At 40.5% G+C, this 19,870-nt stretch overlaps 1 protein-coding gene and 1 long non-coding RNA gene across 5 annotated transcripts in view; both read left to right on the top strand.

Moving 5' to 3' along the window:
- The first annotated feature begins 2,121 nt into the window (after positions 1-2,121).
- LOC146680830 (uncharacterized) lies at positions 2,122-5,575 on the top strand. 2 transcript variants are annotated; one of them, XR_014918242.1, is made up of 2 exons: positions 2,122-2,916; positions 3,966-5,575. It is a non-coding gene; the product is annotated as an uncharacterized LOC146680830 (long non-coding RNA). The 2 variants fall into 2 exon arrangements; XR_014918241.1 differs by having other exon boundaries at positions 2,122-2,980.
- A 586-nt stretch (positions 5,576-6,161) lies between these two features.
- The window catches only part of znf513b (zinc finger protein 513b), a 14,836-nt gene continuing 1,127 nt past the window's right edge, over positions 6,162-19,870 (top strand). For 2 of the 3 annotated variants that reach the window (XR_014917910.1, XM_085448265.1), the window contains exons 1-7: positions 6,162-6,282; positions 6,583-6,818; positions 10,229-10,351; positions 11,552-11,686; positions 12,441-12,947; positions 17,010-17,203; positions 18,244-19,870. The exon at positions 18,244-19,870 is cut by the window's right edge. Coding sequence is in view for 2 of the 3 variants with exons in the window: in XM_085448265.1 (XP_085304391.1) it covers positions 6,779-6,818; positions 10,229-10,351; positions 11,552-11,686; positions 12,441-12,947; positions 17,010-17,203; positions 18,244-18,843 (1,599 nt within the window). In the remaining variant the exon portion in view is untranslated. The remainder of the gene's footprint in view (positions 6,283-6,582; positions 6,819-10,228; positions 10,352-11,551; positions 11,687-12,440; positions 12,948-17,009; positions 17,204-18,243) is intronic. The other variant, XM_085448266.1, reaches the window with a different exon arrangement.

Raw genomic sequence — 19,870 nt, 5'->3', positions numbered from 1 at the left:
GCTGGAAGCAGCCATCAGAAGATAGATACACTGTGATCATAATGGCATGGACAGGGTCATCAACAACACTCAGGTTGGCTGCGCTTAAGAAGTGATGCTGAACCACTGACATAAAGCAAGATAGATCCACGCTTCCAAGTTCTGACCCTACCATCCAGACTTATCAGACCAGGCAACTTTCTTCCACTCTTCTACTGTCCAATTTTGGTGAGCTATGTGAAATGTAGGTTCAGTTTCCAGTCCTTAGCTGACAAGAGCGACATGCAGTGTGGTTCAATGTTCAGGAGACAGACTGTGCGGTGGTGTGTGTGGACCCAGGTGCGAACACAAGAGAGTAGACCGGAGTAAACTTAAACTGAAAGCGAGCCTTTATTATGGCTGATGACAGGTCTCACACGAAGCAGAAACACCGTGACTAAACCAAACTTAACTAAACTGGGAAACAGATACTGATAAACTAAGAAGACTCAGAGGACCATGATGATGACTGTAAAGACTGGCCATGAGGACATAGAGTGTGGGAACACAGACGACACGACCCAGACTGCATGAAACACAGAGACTAAATACACATGAGGGATGATCAGGGGAAGTGGCCACACATGGGAGCACAGCCGACACACATGAACCTAAAGACAGGAGAGGTGAAACTAAATACACTGACATAGAATACAGACTTTCAAAATAAAACAGGAAACATGGAGATTAGACATGACATGAACTAAACATAACCACGCAGACATGACGCGTGACAGGTAGACGCATGATCCAGGGAGACTGAGTACAGGGAGATGACATAAACAACTAAGAAACAAAGGGCTAAACAGCACCCTAGAAATTAACTAGACGAACTAAGCTAAAGCATAAATGAATACAAAAGATACATAAAACTCAACACTGGGTCACACGACCCAGGACCATGACACCATTCAGATGCTCTTGACACACTTTTGTTGTAACAAGCGGTTAGTTGAGTTACTGTTGTCAGCTCAAAACAGTCATTTTCCTTTGACTTCAACGAGGCATTTTCTTCCCGAGAACTACCGCTCACTGGTTATTTTCTGTTTTTCAGATCATTCTCTGTAAACTTTAGAGATGGTTGTGTGGGAAAATCCTAGCAGATCAGCTGTATCTGAAATATTTAGACTAACAACCATGCCAAGCCACTTAAATCAACGCTCTTCTCTGTTCTGATGCTCTGTCTAAACTTCAGCCGGTCATTGTGACCATGTATACGTGAGTGGCAGCCTTGTGATTGGCTGATTTGACATTGGTTTTAGTGAGTAGTTAAATAGGTGAAGTAAAACTAAATAAGTATCATTTAGACCTATGAGTCATGCAAGGCTACTTTAGTAGAATTCAAGAAAGAAAATATGAAATTAGAAATAAGCATCAAAGATTCATTGTGGCAAAGAGAACACACAGGGCAGTATTTTACTGATCGAACTTTATGCTTGAATAGAAATTTGCATTCAGGACTTTACTCTTTAGTTTCTTTACTTCAGTCTGGATTCTTTGGTAGGAGTCTGTGCCACAGTTAAAGAGAAGTGAAACCTTGTGGAGGACTCAGTGAACTGGAGCGCAAGCTCATACCTGAGCGATTAAAGTATTACAAACCCACGTCCACTCACACACGCATGAAGCATGAGGCTGAAAATGTGGCCGCCAGGTCACCAGACTGTGAATTGAGAAACGACACGTGCTGCTAGAAAGCATTAACAAAATCCAAAAGGATGAAGGATGTGTAGAGAAAGAAAGGAAAACAGAAAAAGAGATGGAAGGAGAGGCTGGGTGTGAAGGTGCGGAAGAGGAGAAGGGAGGCCACATGGAGAAAGAAGATAAGAGGGAGGACAATATAGAAATGGACCAAGAGGAGATGGAGGGAAGAGCAGCGGAAGGAGAAGCAGAGATGGAGGAAGAAATGACTGAGAGAGAAGAGGAATTAAAGACACAGGGAGAGAACGAGAGAGAAGAAAGGAGGTTTAAGTGTGAGAGGATGAAATGAAACATTCTACAGCAGAGGTAGAGAAAGAAATACACGATGAAAATGAGGAAGGAGAAATAGAAGAAGACAGAAAGAAAGAAAACCATGAAGTCAAACAGTGTGATGGAGAAAAAGAGGGAAATAAAGGGAGGAAGAAGGATGGAAGCAACAAAAGAGGGGTGGAGATAAATAATGATGAGTAAGAAGAGTGGTTTAAGTATCAGAAGGAGGGAGATGAGAAAGAAGTAGGAAAAGTATGTGAGGATGAAAGTCAGGGTGAGATGAAACAAGCTGTAACAGAGGAAAGTGGAGATGAAAGAGCAGGAAGAGGAATGGAAGAAGAAGATGTAGATGAAAAGAGAATAGAGCAAGACAGACAGATAACAGGAGGAAATGCAGAAGGAGTCAAAGTGGAGAAGCTGAGAGAGCATCACGCTGAAAATGAAAAGGAGGTAAACAAAGAAAAGGAAGAACAAGTTTATGTAAAAGAAGAAGAAACAGAAGAATGGGTTGAGGAGCCAGGAAAGAGGCCTGATCAGTCTGATCCCCCAAAACTGTCCCTCTGTCACCTCTGCAGGACCCACAATCTGCTGAAACTCTGCATCACGGCACAGAAAACAAAGCTCCCAGAGTCCTCACAGACGGAGAGAAAGGGGCTGTCGCTGCCAAAACCCACAGCAGGGACATTTATCCCACATCGCCGAGCAGTGACAAGGAGGCTTTTCTGAGCAGCACAGACGCTTCACACCAAACTGCTGCTGCACACAGTGTGACAGACACAAACGTTCCCTGTGCTGACGCTCATCTGAATCTAAGTGAACAAACAGAGACGTCGCAGCGTAGTTTACAGGAGCAAGAGCGGCATCCAGGTGAAAGAGCTGGAGTAGAAGAAGCAGACAACTCCGGAAATACTCCACCTGTATTGCACACAGGTAACCACAGAATTCCCTAGAAAGATTTCAGTCCTGGCTGGTTTGGTGACACCTGTGGTCACAGGTAGGAACTGCACACATTAAATCAGACACTTATCAGGTAGAATAAGCTTGGCTTTAGATGCACTTCTGTTTTGGGTTTTTTTTAAATGGGGTACCACACAGCAAGAAAAAGGCAGATCCACGGTATATCAAATTTACGAGGAAAAATGTTAAAATTTGACTGAAGAATAGCTGAAGTGAAAGAAGTGAACTTTTTATTTATGTAAAACTACAAACATTTTAGCATCGAAATATGCTCAAAATGACTGTAGAAAAGACCATTATTGAGTAAAATCATTTACATGGTATTATTATACATAGACATAGTATTTTTGGTCATATTATTATTTATTTTATTCCTTCTAATTACAGTATGTTGCTGGGTACCTTTTTCTAAGAAATCTACAGAATAACAATAAACTAATTCTTAAGAATATTTTGGCTTTTATTGGCTAAAAAGTTAAGTACGTGCTTGCAAAATATGGCGGAGTAGAAGGAAAAATTTATTGTTATAGTCTTTAGATCAGCATTAAGACTTCCTAACAAAGACAAGGTCTGCAAATAGGCTAATACAGCAGTGCTTATACATACTGTTTCTGTGAGATAAGGTAAATTTTCATTTAAAATAAGAAACAAGAAGATATGGGTGAGGTTTATTTTTGTGTTGTCATACGTCATTAATAAAACGGTTTTATAGACCCAAAATTCAGATTGCTGTGTAAAAACATTGATATATTTGTTCTGTAAACGTTCCAAAGTGAAGTTACTGTTTTCAAATGTTCAGATCTACATTGGATATTATATAACTGCAGCTATGATTGGCTGGAACACAGTTACTGAAAGTGAAGATTTGAGCCAGAAAGTTCATTCATTAAAATTCCACAAAGATGACACTGACTCAACTAAGATAAATATTAGTGGACAAAAACCTCCATGGAGCAAAAGAAAGTAATTTTAAGTCATTTCCTAGAAGTATTTAAATTATTCAAAAACATGTGCATTTTCAGACCTACAGACATCGCTTTGCAGACCAGAGGACAAAGTGACACTGATGGAAGCTCCTGCTCAGTCCTCGATGGAAGATGAACAAGAGAGCAAAATCTCCTCTGGCACAGTAAAACATCCAATGAAAACCGTAAGGTCTCCTGTGATGAATGGTGAGGCTGATGCTGCAGATGACAAGAAGAAAGATGGCCAACAATCATCGAAGTACAAAACAGTGTCCTACAGAAAGATCCCCAGAGGAAACACCAGGCAGAGGATTGATGAGTTTGAGTCCATGTTTAACTCGTGAATGAGCGTTAAACATAATATATAGTAACATACTGATATATAATATATGTAGAGGATTTGCTGAAATTAACCAAGTCGTTTTTTTCTGATTCAGCTCTTGCAAATTATGACCCCTACTGGTAATATTTAGAGAAAACCAGAAGACCCAGAGCAGAGCTTTTCTAAAATATGTACATGATTTTATATGACTGTATTTGTACCTGTGGCTTGTTTGGGATGCTGAGGTGGCAGTTTTTGTTTTGTTTTTTCCATCTTCATAGGCAGTCCATCCCCTCCCCAATTCCCTAACCTGACTTCGTTAACCCTATCCCAGAAACCCAGCTCAATAAAACTCAGATCTTTAGTTAGCATCTGAGCAAATAAAACCTTAAGGGAAGTTCTGTCTAATTGCTGCCATTGCTCCACTTGACAGTTAAGGATCCCAAAAATGAAAGACTGCTTTTGATCCTTTGTTGGTCCCATACTTAAAACAAATGAAATTTCCCACTGAATTGAATTCACCCAGTTTTGTTTTGTTTTTTAGAAATAGTGTGTCATGCAAACTCCTGAAGTTTCATTCATTTAATATTTTAACATTGTAGAGGATTCTAGATTCTTCTCAAGGAACAATTATCAAGTTAAAGGAATATGTTTTTCTCTTTTTCTTTTTCAATTGTGTAGTGTTATCCTGAATAGGTGGCAGAATTTTGAGTATTAAAAAAGAAAGGCTGAAGATATAAAGATAAATGTGTGCAACACAGCTATATAGATGATTTCTTTCTTAGCCAGTCTTTGACTGACATGTAACCCCTCAATGATGTTTACTCAGGCCATGATCTCTCCTGAGAAATGTTGCCTGAGTGACTGACTAGAGAACAGCAACCTATAAAATACATCTTATTCACCTCATTATTTTTTCTAGTTTAACAACACAAACATTTTTACTGTTGAAATGTCAAAGCATTCAGAGCTTGTACATACAGAAAAATAATAGCTGAGAGAATAAAAGGATATGATTTTTTTTTTACGTTAGTTAAACCTACCTGACACTTAGAACTGTATATGCATAGGGTCTTTAAAAAAAACCTCTCTTATTGACAAACTGTTTTAATGTAAATTTCATGGTATGTTTATCACAATTGTATGATATCTATTCGTTAATTTAATGTATTCAAGAAAAAGCATCATGCAAAATATATGTTCTTGCATTTTGTAATTTGTGTTGGCATCAACTACCTTTACATAAAACAACATATATGTCTGCAGTGGTACAAACAACAGAGGATTATCTGTTTTTGAGGTTTTTGTTGAATATTTTGACAATAAAGTGAACCTATTGCTGAATCTTTGTGGTATTTCTGTGCCTTTTGTGTTCCTTTTCACAACTTCACATTTTTTAAACTTTATTTCTTTTTACAAATCCACAATATTAAACACTTGTTAGTCATCTCTAGGAAATAAAATGATTTTATTGTCTTCTAAACATTATAGGAAGACAGATTTATATACAATACAGCATTCTTTGCATAATAATAATTATTATAATTGTTATTATTGTTGTTATTATTGCTCTTGTTATTATATAAACATACATGAGTTGTCCAATATTTTGTTTTTGTGAGGAAAAAATTGCAAGATTACCTAAAATTTGAGGGAGCTTGTTTCTCACATTGAAAAACAAAAACAAAAAACACTAACAAACAAAAGAAAACATTATTGTTATTATTTAGCTATAGATATATACATATGTAAAGAATTATTTTTTCCACCACACCTAAGTTAAATTCAGGGTTTGTATGTTGAAATACAGAGATTTTACTTTTTTATGGTGGCAGAGACAAACTTCCATTGATAATATGTAGAGGTCATTTGAGGTTGGTAAACACAGTAAGGACTACTATTCCCACAATCCCCTGCGTCTTTCGGTGACGTCACATAGAGCCCGGACCCGGCGTAGTGGCGCTGTGTGTGTTTGGCAACAACAAAAAGAGTGTTTTGAGAATAGTTTTAACTGCATTTTCACCCGCGGTATTTTAAGGGACATTATCACAGGTAAGTTATTCGGTGGAGTGTCTTCGACTTCATTAAGTTTTATTTTTAGTGTGAGCTAAAAGCGAGAGTTAGATTACAGTGTTGATTTTAGCCGGTTGGCTCGCTGGCTAGCAAGATGGCTCCGGCTACTTACTGCGAAACAATAACAAAGAATTAGCCATGGTGATGAATTTAAATGGATTGGTGTGTTTTTAAAGTTTATTGTGAACTGAATATAGCTGCAAAGTGTAATGTAATAATTTAGGGAACGTGTGGGTCTTTTTAATTGGTGCTGTTGCCGGTGTACGCCTTCCGCTTCAGGCGTTAGATGGTGGCGATGACTCCGCCGCTACTGCTGTCCGTTGGAGGAAGAGGAAGAGGAAGGAGGTGATGATGATGATGACATGCAGTTAGCTAGCTGGCTGCCTCTCTTGCTGGACAGACGGACTTGAGCCCGCAGAGTGTCGGAGGTGTCACCGCGAAAACAGCACAGGATCCGTGCTGAAGAGAGGCGAAGATGCCGCGGAGAAAACAGTCCAACCCGCAGCCGGTGAAACGTAAGTCCAGCTGTTTACTTCCAGCTCTTTGCTGCCTTTCTCTCCGCATGAATCTTAAATCACTGCCATAGAATAAGGCAATGAGTCTTTGCTAGGTATTGGTCCACTTTAAATGCATTTTTATAAAATTAGACATATTTCTGAGGGATACAGTAATGTTAAAAGTTGCCTGACTGGTCATCAAGTCCTTTCCTCTTTATCTCCCTGAGAGGAAGACTGCTGAAGACATGTTGTCCTTTAAGCAGATGTGTTTATCTGTTATCTCATCCTGACTGTTCTGGCTCACTTGGATTCTCCACCTCCTCTCTGCTTCCTATCTCCACTTCCTCTTCGCAGGCTCCCTACCTAACCTCCCCCTGCTCCCTCCCTTCGTTCTTCCTCTCTTTCTTTCACAGCTTCCTGTATGATTTCTGTCATTCCCCTTGGTTTCCTGTGTACCCTCACCTTTATTATTAACAGGGGCCAGAAGACGTTTTTAGGTTCTAGTTGTGTCTCCAGTTTCTTTTGTTTTACTCTCCTCCCACACGTCACCTGTAGAACGCTCACCTCCCTTCGTTTACATTTTCTTGACTGCGTGGGCATCAGTCAGCTTACAAAAAGAGAATACTGGATTTAGGAGACCTGAAGTCACCTGTTGACCTTCTCAGATTTCTAATGATGTACATATTTAAACAGGCACTAGATGGGAGTGTACTTTTGAGCATGTGAGCAGGGGCTCAGAGGGGAAAAAAGGCCAGTACATCCTTGTATTCAAATTACTCGTATTCAAAGTCTAACTGCAGCTCAAGTAGCTTCTGGACGTCTGACACAATCACAGCAGTGTTATCTGAAAGAATGATCGCACAGTTGAACCAAAGCTTCTGTAAAACTGAACGATAAAAGGAGGATTGATGTGTTTTAGTTCAGGTCGGTCTACGTTTGAACACGTTAGCAGTTCATTTGAACAAAGATTGACCGAACAGCTTTGGTTCTACAGTGGAGGAATGACATTTTTTGCTGTTATAACCGAAACCAGCATTTTAATGAAGGAAAACCTAAAATATCTGGGATTTGTAAGACGCTGGGTCTTAACTCACATTACCTGCCTGCAGACTTGTTGAAAAACTAAAAGACTTTAAACAGGACTCTTAGCAGTAGCTTGCAGAACCAGCTTTATCAACTACAACTTCAAATAATCATTTTCTGTATGATTTTATCCGTCTGTAACACTCTTCTTTACAGCGTTGCTCCAGTTCATTGAGGTATACAGGTATTCATTTAAGATTTGTTGCAGGGCTTGGGATCATTGTTCAGTTGAATGTCCCTGTTTGTACCAATAACGTAAAATAATCTTTAGCTGTCACACAGACAGCCTCATGTTTGACTGTAGAATACTTTGGTATACAGAAGAGTTCATGGTTGAGTCAATGACTGCAAGATGTCCAGGTCCTGTCTGTATAATAAGTCCAAATCATGACCCTTCCACCACCACGCTGACAGCTGTTATGAGATTTTTGTGCTGATATGCTGAGTTTGATTTTGATCTTGCTGTGCAAAGGACTTCCAGAAGTCTTGTGATTTGCAGCTTTGGAAATCTAAGTTGTGCTGTCATGTCATGAGAGAAGAGGCTTTCAGTGCCTGCCAGTTCTTGCAAACAAGCCACAGTTAATTAGTCTTTTTCTAATTGTGCTGTCATAGACATTTAACTAAGGTAACCGAGGCCTGTAGAATCTGAAATGAAGCTCTTAGGGTTTTTTGTATTTTCTCTGGGCCTTGCACAGTCTGACACTGGGGTGAATTTGCTGCGATTTCCACTCCTGGGAAGACTGGCAGCTGTCTTGAATGTCTTCCATTTGTGGATAATCTCTGTCTCTGTAGAATGTATAACTTGGAAATGTCCTTATAACCCTTTTGAAACCCTTTTACCTTCTTAATTCCTACTCACCTGCGCAGCCTTAAACTTGTCATACAGCATCTTTGTTTTCTTTAGTCGATGGAGGGAGCAAGCACAGTGCAGCTTGAATTAGTTTGAAAATTTTTAATGAGTTGTGGTGTTTGTTACTTTCTGTCCTCTGGCTGCTGGTCTGCAGCTAACGATTGCTTCTGTTGTTATATTTTTGGTTCCTACTAAAAAGGTTTCAACCAAACAGAAATCAACAAGTGTCTCATATAAATGTTTTTCACTTATTCTTTTTTTTAAGCAGGGCTTAGTTTACTTAGGCCTAATCCTCACATTTAAAATAGCCTGAAATGACAGGAAAACTCAGACTTTTGCCTTAATTGGATGTGTGTATTGGTCTCCAGAGGCCCATTTTGAGAAGGAAAAACATCTTAATTCTCTAAATTAATCTAAATAAATCTGCAAAAGCACCCCATATTTTTCCTGAATTAGTTTATCTTGTCTTAGTAAATGTCTCAGAACCTTAAATTCTAATTACTTTTTAGTTATGATTAAAAAGTTAATTATTAAAGATTACATTAGCCAGTGTTTGTCATTGACCTCTAAAAGACAAATAGGTCAGAAAAACCGCAGCAGAATAATTTTCTACTCTAACTACTGTTAATAGTTATGCAAACTGTTTGAAAAAGTAGGTTTTGTAGGTTTCAAATTAAAGCTCAGGAAAATGGGAATAAAGAGAATAATTTTAAGTTTCCTTAATATTTAGTGTAAATATTTTTAATTATCAGTAAGTTTTTATTTTCTTTGTGACATTAAAAGTTAGAATTGCTCTAAGCTGGGTCAACAAATGTCCGCTCAGAGGTTTAAGAGTATAAAAATGTCCTGTATCATCAGTTCTGTGTTCGACTCGTCTTCCTCTTCCTGACCCTCTCAGCCTCGTTCCTCACCCCACAGCTCTTCCTCCTCAGCACTTATCTCATGCTCACCGATTTCCTTCTCGTTTCCTCTCCACCTCCTTTGCTGTTATCCTTCTTCTTCTTCTTCTTTTTGTGTGTTTTCGAGCACAAACTCTGTTATCGGCTGTCTTCTGTCCCGTTTATCAAATGTGTTCTCTGCAGCCAAATTTTAAAACAAAAAAACATGTGTATGTGAAACATGAGCCTGATTTTTGTCTTTAAACATCTTCTTTTTTATCACTGTTAAAAAAACAACCAACAACCCTGCAATCTATAAATGTGTCTGGGGTTGTTTTTTTTTGGGGGGGGGGGGGGTTGTTGTTTGTTTGTTTTTTTTTTAAAGGAAATGAAAATTTGTTACATAAAGAGAAGAGATGTTGATGTTTGTGTCAGATGTTCACAGTTTTACAGCTCGTATCACTAAGGGAAACCTTTGAGTGAAACCCAGACTTTTTAACACCCTCAGGTAGAAGCTGACTTTGTGTTTCAGGATGGGCTTGGCGTTTGTCTTCATTTGGTCAGGTGTGTTTATACAGGAAATTATGAGAAATGTTTGTGTGTCTGTTTGCACTCAGTGGACTCTGAGGATGGGGCAGTGGTGTGTGAGCCGGGCTGTCTCGTTTTGGAGAGCGACTTCCTGCTGAGCGGCGAGCTGGAGTTTGGAGACTCGGAGATCATGGGACTGGATAGAGAGTCTGGTCAGTAACACACACACAGGTTTTTACATACACGGGGTTTGAAAGCAAGCCACATATTTAAACATTCCACATGTTTTTATTAGGCTTTTCTCTCTGTTTTGACTGAAGCATTGACCCTGTGCTCACACAATATTTAAACATTGTTCTCCCAATTCCTGGTAATCAGGCGAGGTATGGTCCCTTTGATGATCGGGCTCGAAAAGACTTACAAGTTCAAACTGATGTGCTTTCCGTATTTAAGATTTTGAGTTTATGGTACTTTGTACCATAAGTTTGTCTCTGAGTTTGTTGAAAGTGAAATAATATGCAAACCCATTTCTGTAGCGCAAGTTAAAAGTCAAATGTTTGCTAATTAAAAATTCAGAAAGTTAAACAGAATGTAAGCTGAATGTATTATTGGGTAATTAGTCTGCATTATTAGTTTATCACTGGGTAAGTGAAATGTGTTGAGTGCAAAAATCTGCCAAATGAAATGTGTGGCGCTAACCACTGTGGTGACCCCTTGTGGTAAAGGAGAAGCTGAAAATAGCTTATAGATTTTAAAATTCACATTTGAAGCCAAGTTAAAGAGTCACAAATGTTGAGCTAAAATGAAAAGTATGCTGTATTTTCACTTTTTAACTTGTCTGGGCTTCCATAGATGATGCTGGAGTGAAAGAGCAATGAACGACTGAGCATGCAGGTGGCGTTCGTGCACCAACTGTGAAGTCCTCACAGGTCCATACTAGCAACTGAGTTGTAAAGGACTCCCTCTTTGCCTGAACCACCGGTGTCACCACTCAGAAATAATCTCAGCATCAGTGCTGGTGTAGGAGTAGTAGAAGTCGAAAGCTGATGCAGCTTTTGTGATGTCACTTATGGTACAGGCTGATGTATAGAGGGCAAAGACATTTCATCGCTATGTTAGGAGCTCGGAGAAGTAGATTCTCCAACTGACTAACTTAAGTTGTCATGTTGTTTCTTGTTTTGACTTCTATTTCTGCTCCAGCGCTGATGCTGCTGATTTCCTTCTGAGTTGCAACACCTCACTCAGGGGAAGTGAGTTCAGCGTGCCTCAGCTGCCAGCATAAATATATAAATCATTCCTGTAATAAATTAAGTTTTTAAATGCAGCGGTTATTTCCTCAAACCCCATGAGAGTTGAATTTTTCTCCTCAAAGGTTGAAGCGACTGTCTGTTTAACCCTGTGTTCTTCTTCAGGTATGACTGTCTTCTCTCTAAGTGTGGAGGACGACTCGTCAGCACCGACAGACTCCACCTTCCCAGCGTTCCTCTCCTGTAAGGGATGTGGTCAGCTTCTGGGAGACACACCTTTGGGGGCAGGCTTAGATCTTGGTAACTACTGACTGACTATAACATGCCAGGCTGTTTACATGTGGAGTTAAAAATAAAAAAGACCTGGGCACAGAGTGATATTGGAATATTTTCACTTCTTTGATTTGAGTTCAGTGTCCAGTAAATCTCACAACTCTATGATGGATAGAATCCAGCATATGTAAGCACATGAACACACATGCATATGAGTCACATCTACATAGTCCACCACTGACATTAAGGTGGAAACAGCAAGTCTATTTCTTGCCTCAGAGAGCAGACACAACTCAATGTAAAATAAAAGACCAGTTTCAGTTTTCTCACTGGTTACTGATTGGTAGGTGTAAACAAGAAAGAGTAATCAAGTGTAATTCTGCATGAATGTATTAATATGCTAACTCAAACTCAGAACTGTAGGAATACATGAAAAGTTTATCATCAGGTTGTGCTGTACTGTATTAAAAGGTTATTGTAGAGAGCCTGGTTATTGGATTATGTGCAGATGAGTAGATTATGATCAAAATTAAAGTTTCACTATAATACGACCAACATAATGATTGTAGCGTATGTATGTACCCAATTTGAACCGCCCTGCTCTGACAAGTCTTTGCTTTAAGATTTATCATCCACTGTGTCAAATGCCTAGGTTAGATCAGTACAAATGGCTGCAGAGGTTTGTTTTTACTTTGTTTGTACTGAATCAATATAATATTGTTTAATATTAATATTGTTTTAATTATTTTAACATTAGAAAATGTGATATATTTTATTCCAGGTGTAGGACTCGACCTAGGGGCAGAGCTTTATTGTCTCTCCTGTGAGGAGGGCCTCCAGCATGGCACCTCCATCGACTCCTCTCAGTTGGACGGTTCCAACCTGTCCGATAGATCCCTCGGCGGCAGCTCCAAAAATAAGAGGAGAAACGTAGACAAAGCCAGCGGTGTTGCGGACCCCGCCCCTAAACTGTACTCCTGTTCGCTGTGCACCTTTACCTCGCGCTACTCCAACCATCTCAAACGCCACATGCGGACCCATGACGGCCAGAAGCCGTACCGCTGCCCCGTCTGCCCCTACGCCTCAGCCCAGCTCGTCAACCTGCAGCGCCACGCCCGCACACACACCGGGGAGAAACCGTACAGGTGCCACCAGTGCAGCTACGCCTGCAGCTCCCTCGGCAACCTGCGCAGACACCAGCGCATGCACACGCAGGAGAGACCGCAGAGGAGGGAGAAGGAGAAAAGACGGGGAAGACGGAAAAAGGCAAACAGTGATGCTGAAGAAGGTGAGTAAACACAAACCTTTACATCAATTACGGTCTCAGAGTTAAAAAGCTGATAAATTTGTGTTAAAACAAGTTTGTTAATCAATAATTTCACAGGCTGCCTGCAGCTTCTCTCTCTTTTTTAATCACTTTGAAGGAAACTCTTTCTGATTGCTAATCTGACAACTAACTTTTATATATGTCACCTTTGGACTGAAAACTCAGTTCATCATCATCAGTATAAATAACATTTTCAGATCGTCTACGTAGCAGGGTGTGCCACTAATGTGAAAAAGCAGCAATTTAGGAGAAGTCACAGCGATGTCTTTTTGTTCAGTGTTTCCCTCTTTGGTGGGTTTGGAGGCTTCCTGGAAAAGTTCTCCTCTGGGATTTTAGACCGATTAACACCTGTTTACGGGATTTTTCTTGTAATGCATTTACAGTAATGACTTGTTTTCAGTTTGGGTAAAGTTGGTGTCACCAGTGCTCCAGTGTGCTCTGTGGACCATGACAGGTTAGGTGAATAACACAGAGTCATGTGATAAAGGAAGCACACCCTCTTTCTTGCCATGATGTAATGCAAAATTATCTGGTCTGTGGCAAAGGTGTACACCACGAGCAAAGTTCATAACACATACATGCTTTATATGCTTTGTTTCTTAACAACTTAAAACATGCTGCAAATGAATGAACTGGTGCAAAAGTGGCTCTTCCAGCCAATTTGAAAACTTTGAAAATATTACCTGGCACCCAACCGTGTTATGTTTTTTTAGCATCAGTTACCATGGTGATTTAGCCACGAGATAAAGCTGTGATGATATCCATTTTTAATGAATGATAAGAATTCTTGTTAGAATATATTAAAACATATAAAATTGTAAACCTTAAAGTTAGGGCTGCACGATTAATCGTTAAAAAATCGCCATCTCGATTCATACTTATGTGAAATCTCATTTCCAAATGACAACGATTTAAAAAAAAAAAAAAAAAAAAAAGACGACGATGATTGTACCGCATTTTGATCCGGGACGTAATCTGCATGAAAACAAGCGCTCACTCTTCCTGCTCAACAAATGACAAGGGCGGAGCCTTATACCACGTGATACAGAAGCTGGCTGCTAAAATTAGCAGGGAAAAAACAACGGAGAGCACGTCAGGGATGACAAGAAAGTGACAGGAGAAAATCCGTCCCGGTCAACCACCCAAACATCAATAACGGGAACCTTATACAGCGCTTCCCTATACACGTCGAACTCCCGCAGGAGTTAGACGGGTATAGGGAAATTACGGAGGCTATTACTTATCACCTGACCAAAGATATGGCTCCCATCAACACTGTGCAAAACGAGGGATTTAGGAAAATGATCAACACCCTAGACAAACCCTACACAGTGCCGTCCCGCAACAATTTTTCTATTGTTGCACTACCTGCTCTATACACGCAGTGTCGAGCAACGGTGGAGACGGAATTTCAAGCAGTACAACATTTTGCGGCAACAACAAAACGTGAGACATTTGTTGTTTTTAGAGCAGGGCGATATGGCCAAAAATATTTATCACGATATATATTTGAAAATTTGCGATAACGATATAACCGACGATATAATTGATGCGAGACAAAATACAACTCCACAACATTACTAGCGCAAAAAGACAACCTTCCATTTATTTTCACTTAAACAAGAAGCTGGTTTTTATGTACATTAAAGCTTTATAAAAATGTAACAGTGCAAATGCAAATTCCTTGCTGAAAGTTTAACCAAAAGGCATTTCCAGTAGAAATGGGCTGACATATCCTGAGCATAACCATGTATAATATCCACTGAAGTTAAAAAGAGGTGCTTTGCAACATTAAACTGCAGTGTGCAGTACGCATTTTTCGGACCATAAGGTGCACGGGATTATAAGGCACATTAAGCGAAACAAAGCAGTCAGATAAATCAAACTTTATTAAACTCATTCTTCTTGCTTCCTCCACTTCTGTACCATTGATTCATTAATGTTGAATTCTCTGGCAGCTGCTCTATTCCCATGTTGTTGCAGTATATTAATGACTAACCTCGTATTGTGGATGGATTATCTCAGTTGTTCTCCTGACTGAAGTTTGGTCCGTTTACAGCATCCTGCCATGCGATTGCATTTGTCTCTAACCATGAAGAACCTTCACGTTAACTTTTATAAGTGGAAAAGTGTTACCTCCAGCTTCACTGTTTATGTTATGCTAACATAGCTGTGTCGCTAGCGATCACGTAGCACATCATTATATATCAGCTAGCCCAACTTCAGTAACCCTACAAACGTCACTGCTGTTTAGTTTCCTGTCTTCATTTATGTTGGAAGTGATAGCAGAGCTGTACGTTTGATTTTTTTCAGAAATCTCTCAGTCAGAACATGCTATATCATGCTTAGGTAACTAGCGAAACTAGCGAGCTAACTTCCGCTAGCTTCCTGCTAACTTCTAACTCCGTTAAATGTAATAACTTTTGTTTTCATGGATGCCTGGAAGTTAAACTTTATAGTGACACCTGGTAAAGCAGCAATGCTGATCGTTTTATTAAAGATGAAAGAATTTAGACAGTTTTTAACTCTAAGTGATGCTGCAGTGTTGTTTGACCTGAAGTTTACGGAGTTTAGGACCCAGATTACTCCCAGATTTAAGAGCATCTTAGTCCGACAAATATGACAATAACCGCCGCTTGCATGTTCTGCAAAAAAATGTGCTTTGTTGTGTATCTGACGGACAAACACCAAACCAGTTCCACATCACTGAAGTTGCACCATTTTTACAAACCAATTCTGGTTCATCTGTTTCACTCAACAATCGGCCATGTGCGTATGAAAACAAAGGCACTGCGCATGTGCGTTTTACTCCCATTCTATCGCGATATTTCATTTTCCTATCGTTGCCTAACATTATACCGGTATTACCGTGAACGGTATAATATGGCCCAGCCCTAGTTGTTTTTATGTTTATTTATTGTTTTTATGTTCAGTCTCAACTGTTACGAAGTTGATGTGCAGTTAATAAGTGCAATAAATATTTATACTGGAAAAGAAAATCGTGAGAGAATCATGATCTCAATTCTAAGCAAAAAAATCGTGATTCTCATTTTATGCAAAATCGTGCAGCCCTACTTAAAGTTAGTGTTTAACTTTAGATGTAATTTCAAATATGTCTACATAACACTTATATATGTGTATGAGATGTGTGTATTTTGTTTTGCTCTCTCTCTCTCTCTCTCTCTCTCTCGCTCTCTCACTCTCTCTCTCTCTCTCGGGTTGGGGACTGCCCTCCGAGGGAAAGGCAGGGGAAACACTGCAGATCTAAGAGCGAAGCATGTGTTATTGTGTCGTTGTGAAATCATCATTATAACAGCAGCGATAGATTTCAGCTTCAGTGTGACCACATGTTGGGTATTCAGTTTTTCATTATCAGTTGATTAAATGTTCGTGTGTTTGTCTGTTGGTTATAGTCACATGCATCTCTTTTTGATAAAGGAAACCACTCTGACGTCAAGTCTCTTTGTAATTCTGTTTTTAAAGTCTCTTACTACAATTTAGTGTCTTTGTGACGGAGCCGTGAGATACGCTCACTTTTGTTGCTTGTTTGGGTCAAGCCCCACAAACACACACATGACGCCTGCATTTCCCATTTAGCAAAATGCTCACATATATCCTGTGGTATTCCTGTAGTTTTGTGATTTAAAAACTAACCAGGCTTTTTAAGCTGTTCTTTATGTAGAAATTTCTAGATTGAAAGCACACTTAAAACCTGGGAATATCACAAACCCAGAGCAGAGGTTTGATGACATGTGGAAGGTTTGCATTTTGGAGATTTGACAACTCCGAATTTAAAAAAAAAACTTTTTCTGAGGGGGAGATTTCTCATCTTGGAAGCAGTGAGCAGAGCAGAAAAGAGGAAGCAAGTCAGCAAAATGAGGAAGAGAAATTCTCTCTGGCTTAGTGCTCAGTGACCTAAAACTGAACTGCATGATGGGGAACATCTAGAAGAACGTGTTTACACTGCAGCTAATAATGATCCAAACAACTTTGCCTTTTGAATGCTTCCCTATGTGTCTGCAGTCATGTCAGACCTGACCCTACGAGTGTCCCAGGACTCTGCTTACCTCCAGACGTTGGGAGGACTCGGCTCCCCCTCCGGCCCCCTTCCAGTCCTCCTCTTCCCGCTCTGCTGCCGGGTGTGCGGCCTCACCCTGGAGGAGTCTGACCTAGAGGGCGACAGGGCAGAGGGAGAGGTGGAGGGCGATGGAGGACAGGTTTGTTTACCAAAACAAAGCTGGTTTTCTTTGAAAGATCCTCTGTAAACTTTAGGATGAAATGAGGGGTTGTACAATGTGTAGTTTGTTTCCACGACAAACAGAAAAACAGAAGCTCCGCCCACCACAAACTTCCACATTTTCCCAGTTTACATTAACGATAGCAGAGTGACTTCCTCCCTCATACTGCTGTCACAAGCTAAAAAGTCAGTGGCAATCTTAAGGTGGTGCACATGTTCAGGCCGCCATAGATTCAGATGGCGGTATTCTCTCATCGGTTTTGATAAATTTTGTCATAATTTTTTTTGTCAGATTTCCAATACATGCCATTTTCACCCCGTATTGTGTCTTCAGCTCTATCTACAAGTTCTCTATGGTCCCAGCAGGATCAACCAACCTCCTGACAGGAAAAATCTTAATGATTTAGTTGTTAATGGACTGGTACTGATATAGTGCTGTTCTACACAAATTGAATAATTAAAGTGCTTCCTTACTACAAACCTCATTCAGCCACACCTTCAAACAAGTACTTTTCCCCCCCCCAATGCCCGAACACTTTTTAGTCCCTGTCATTTAAAAACTTTGTAAAACTTTCTGCTGCTGCTGCTGCTAATTAGGATTTGTGAGCAATTTTGTCACGTCAGGGCTGCTCTCTTTTCTGGAGTTAAAAGCTCATAAGTATTAATAGATGAACAAATGTGTAAGATGCCTCATTATCTTATTCTTGTCAGTTCAATTATATTTATATAGCATCAATATACAAAAACACTTGGCTAAAGAGACTTTATATTGTAATGTAAAGCGCCTAAAATAATCCAGAGAATCTTCAACAATCAGATGACCATCTATAAGCAAGCACTTGGTGAATGTGGGAAGAAAAAACTGATGTTGAAGGTGGCTATCCCACTGTGGGAACGTTTTAAACCTGCAGGCTTTCTAATGACCACCACGGAGCGGCGATTCTGGTTAATGACCGTTTGATTGTATGATCTGTCCACAGGAAATGTTTCCTCTCACTGTGTGCTCTGTTATTTTTCCAGGTTTGCCGCCGTTGCTCCAAAGACAACTCAAGGGCTCCCTGCAGCAGGGACGTGTCTCGGGGATCCCGGCGCGGTCAGCGCAGCAACAAGCTGTACCGCTGCCCTCACTGCCCCTTCCTGTCCCACTACCCCAACCATCTGGCCCGCCACTCCCACGTCCACTCAGAGGAGAAGCCTCACCGCTGCCCGCACTGCCCCTACACCTCCTCACATCTCGACAACCTCAAGCGGCACCTGCGTGTGCACACAGGCGAGAAGCCTTACCAGTGCCCGTCGTGCAGCTACGCCTGCGGGAACTTGGCTAACCTGCGACGTCACGAGCGCATCCACTCGGGCGCCAAGCCGTTCCACTGTTCCATCTGCGGCTACTCCTGCAACCAGAGCATGAACCTGAAGAGGCACATGCTGCGGCACACGGGCGAGAAGCCGTACGCATGCGGCGAGTGCGGCTACACCACGGGCCACTGGGACAACTACAAACGCCACCAGAGGAAGCATGGGCACAACACGGACAGCTGGGACAAACACGCGCCCATCAACGGCCTCGGCTGGGGGCAAGACACTCAGGAGAGCCAGAGTCAGGGACAGGAGCACTCTTAGATACTGTGTGTGTGTGTGTGCATGTGTGTGAGGGAGACAAAAAATGACTGCAGCGGTTAGTCGATCGACAAAAAACCCAGTATCATTATTATGATAAGTTCAGGGTTTTAGAGTCCACCTTCTCCAGTGTGAGCTTCTGATTGTTTATAAAATCAAATTTTAAAAATATTTAGCCTCTTATAAAGACACATGCTTTATGTAAAAGTTAGGCGTGGCCATGGTGATGTCACTTTTGTGATGCTTAAAGCTGAGCAGTTTGACTTACCAGTTAAGTTGCCTGCTGCAAGCTACTAGAAATATTGCAGTTTAAGGCACTTCCACTTTGGCTTTGCTCGGCTGATCCAGAGGTTATGTCTATCTTTTATATGCATTCTGTGTCTGGATGAAACAAGGTGAAAGTAAATAATCGTCTTGATGGAGCGCGGTCCTGGTGTTTCTGTGGATCACAGGATTACTCTGTGTGCCCTGCAGGCCCTCGGAGTAATTAAAGTGATCGAGATGATAAACACAAAGATACTTTAAAGAACCACAGAGAGATGCAAAACCATTATTAAAAAGCACAAAATGAGCATGACAAGATGCAAAACAACTGTATAGAGAACTCCAAAGAGATACAGAAACATCAGTGTGATCTATGTCTTTTTGTGACACCAATATGAATATGAACATGACAAACTTTCTCAGGGATCACCCACCCTAAACATGTTCCCTCCATGCTTACAGTCAGGATCAGCATCATCACAGTTTTGCTCTTTAGTTATTTACAGCTGCAAATTAAAACCACACCAATGCTGCATCACCTGCAGACCAAGGCAGCTGATTCTCACACATCCATTTGCTGACTGCTGTTTACTGAGGTGAAAACTCACTTCGTGTGTAGCAAGTTTGCAATTTCTCGAGGTTTAAAAAAATGCCAGCAGCTATTTTTTTAAAAATTTGTTTTGTTTTGTTGCTCAACTAATCGCTGCGTCATTAATCAGGACAAACGCCGGCAGTGAAACTGGAGCAAAGCCACACTTTAAAAGTG

This window comes from Copadichromis virginalis, linkage group LG23, assembly GCF_057382275.1.
Source record: "Copadichromis virginalis isolate Kocher_CV1m ecotype Utaka linkage group LG23, C_Virginalis_male_GT1.1, whole genome shotgun sequence".
Taxonomy (NCBI): domain Eukaryota; kingdom Metazoa; phylum Chordata; class Actinopteri; order Cichliformes; family Cichlidae; genus Copadichromis; species Copadichromis virginalis.
Note: the sequence above shows the minus strand (reverse complement) of the source record. Positions and strands in the feature narration are given on the sequence as shown.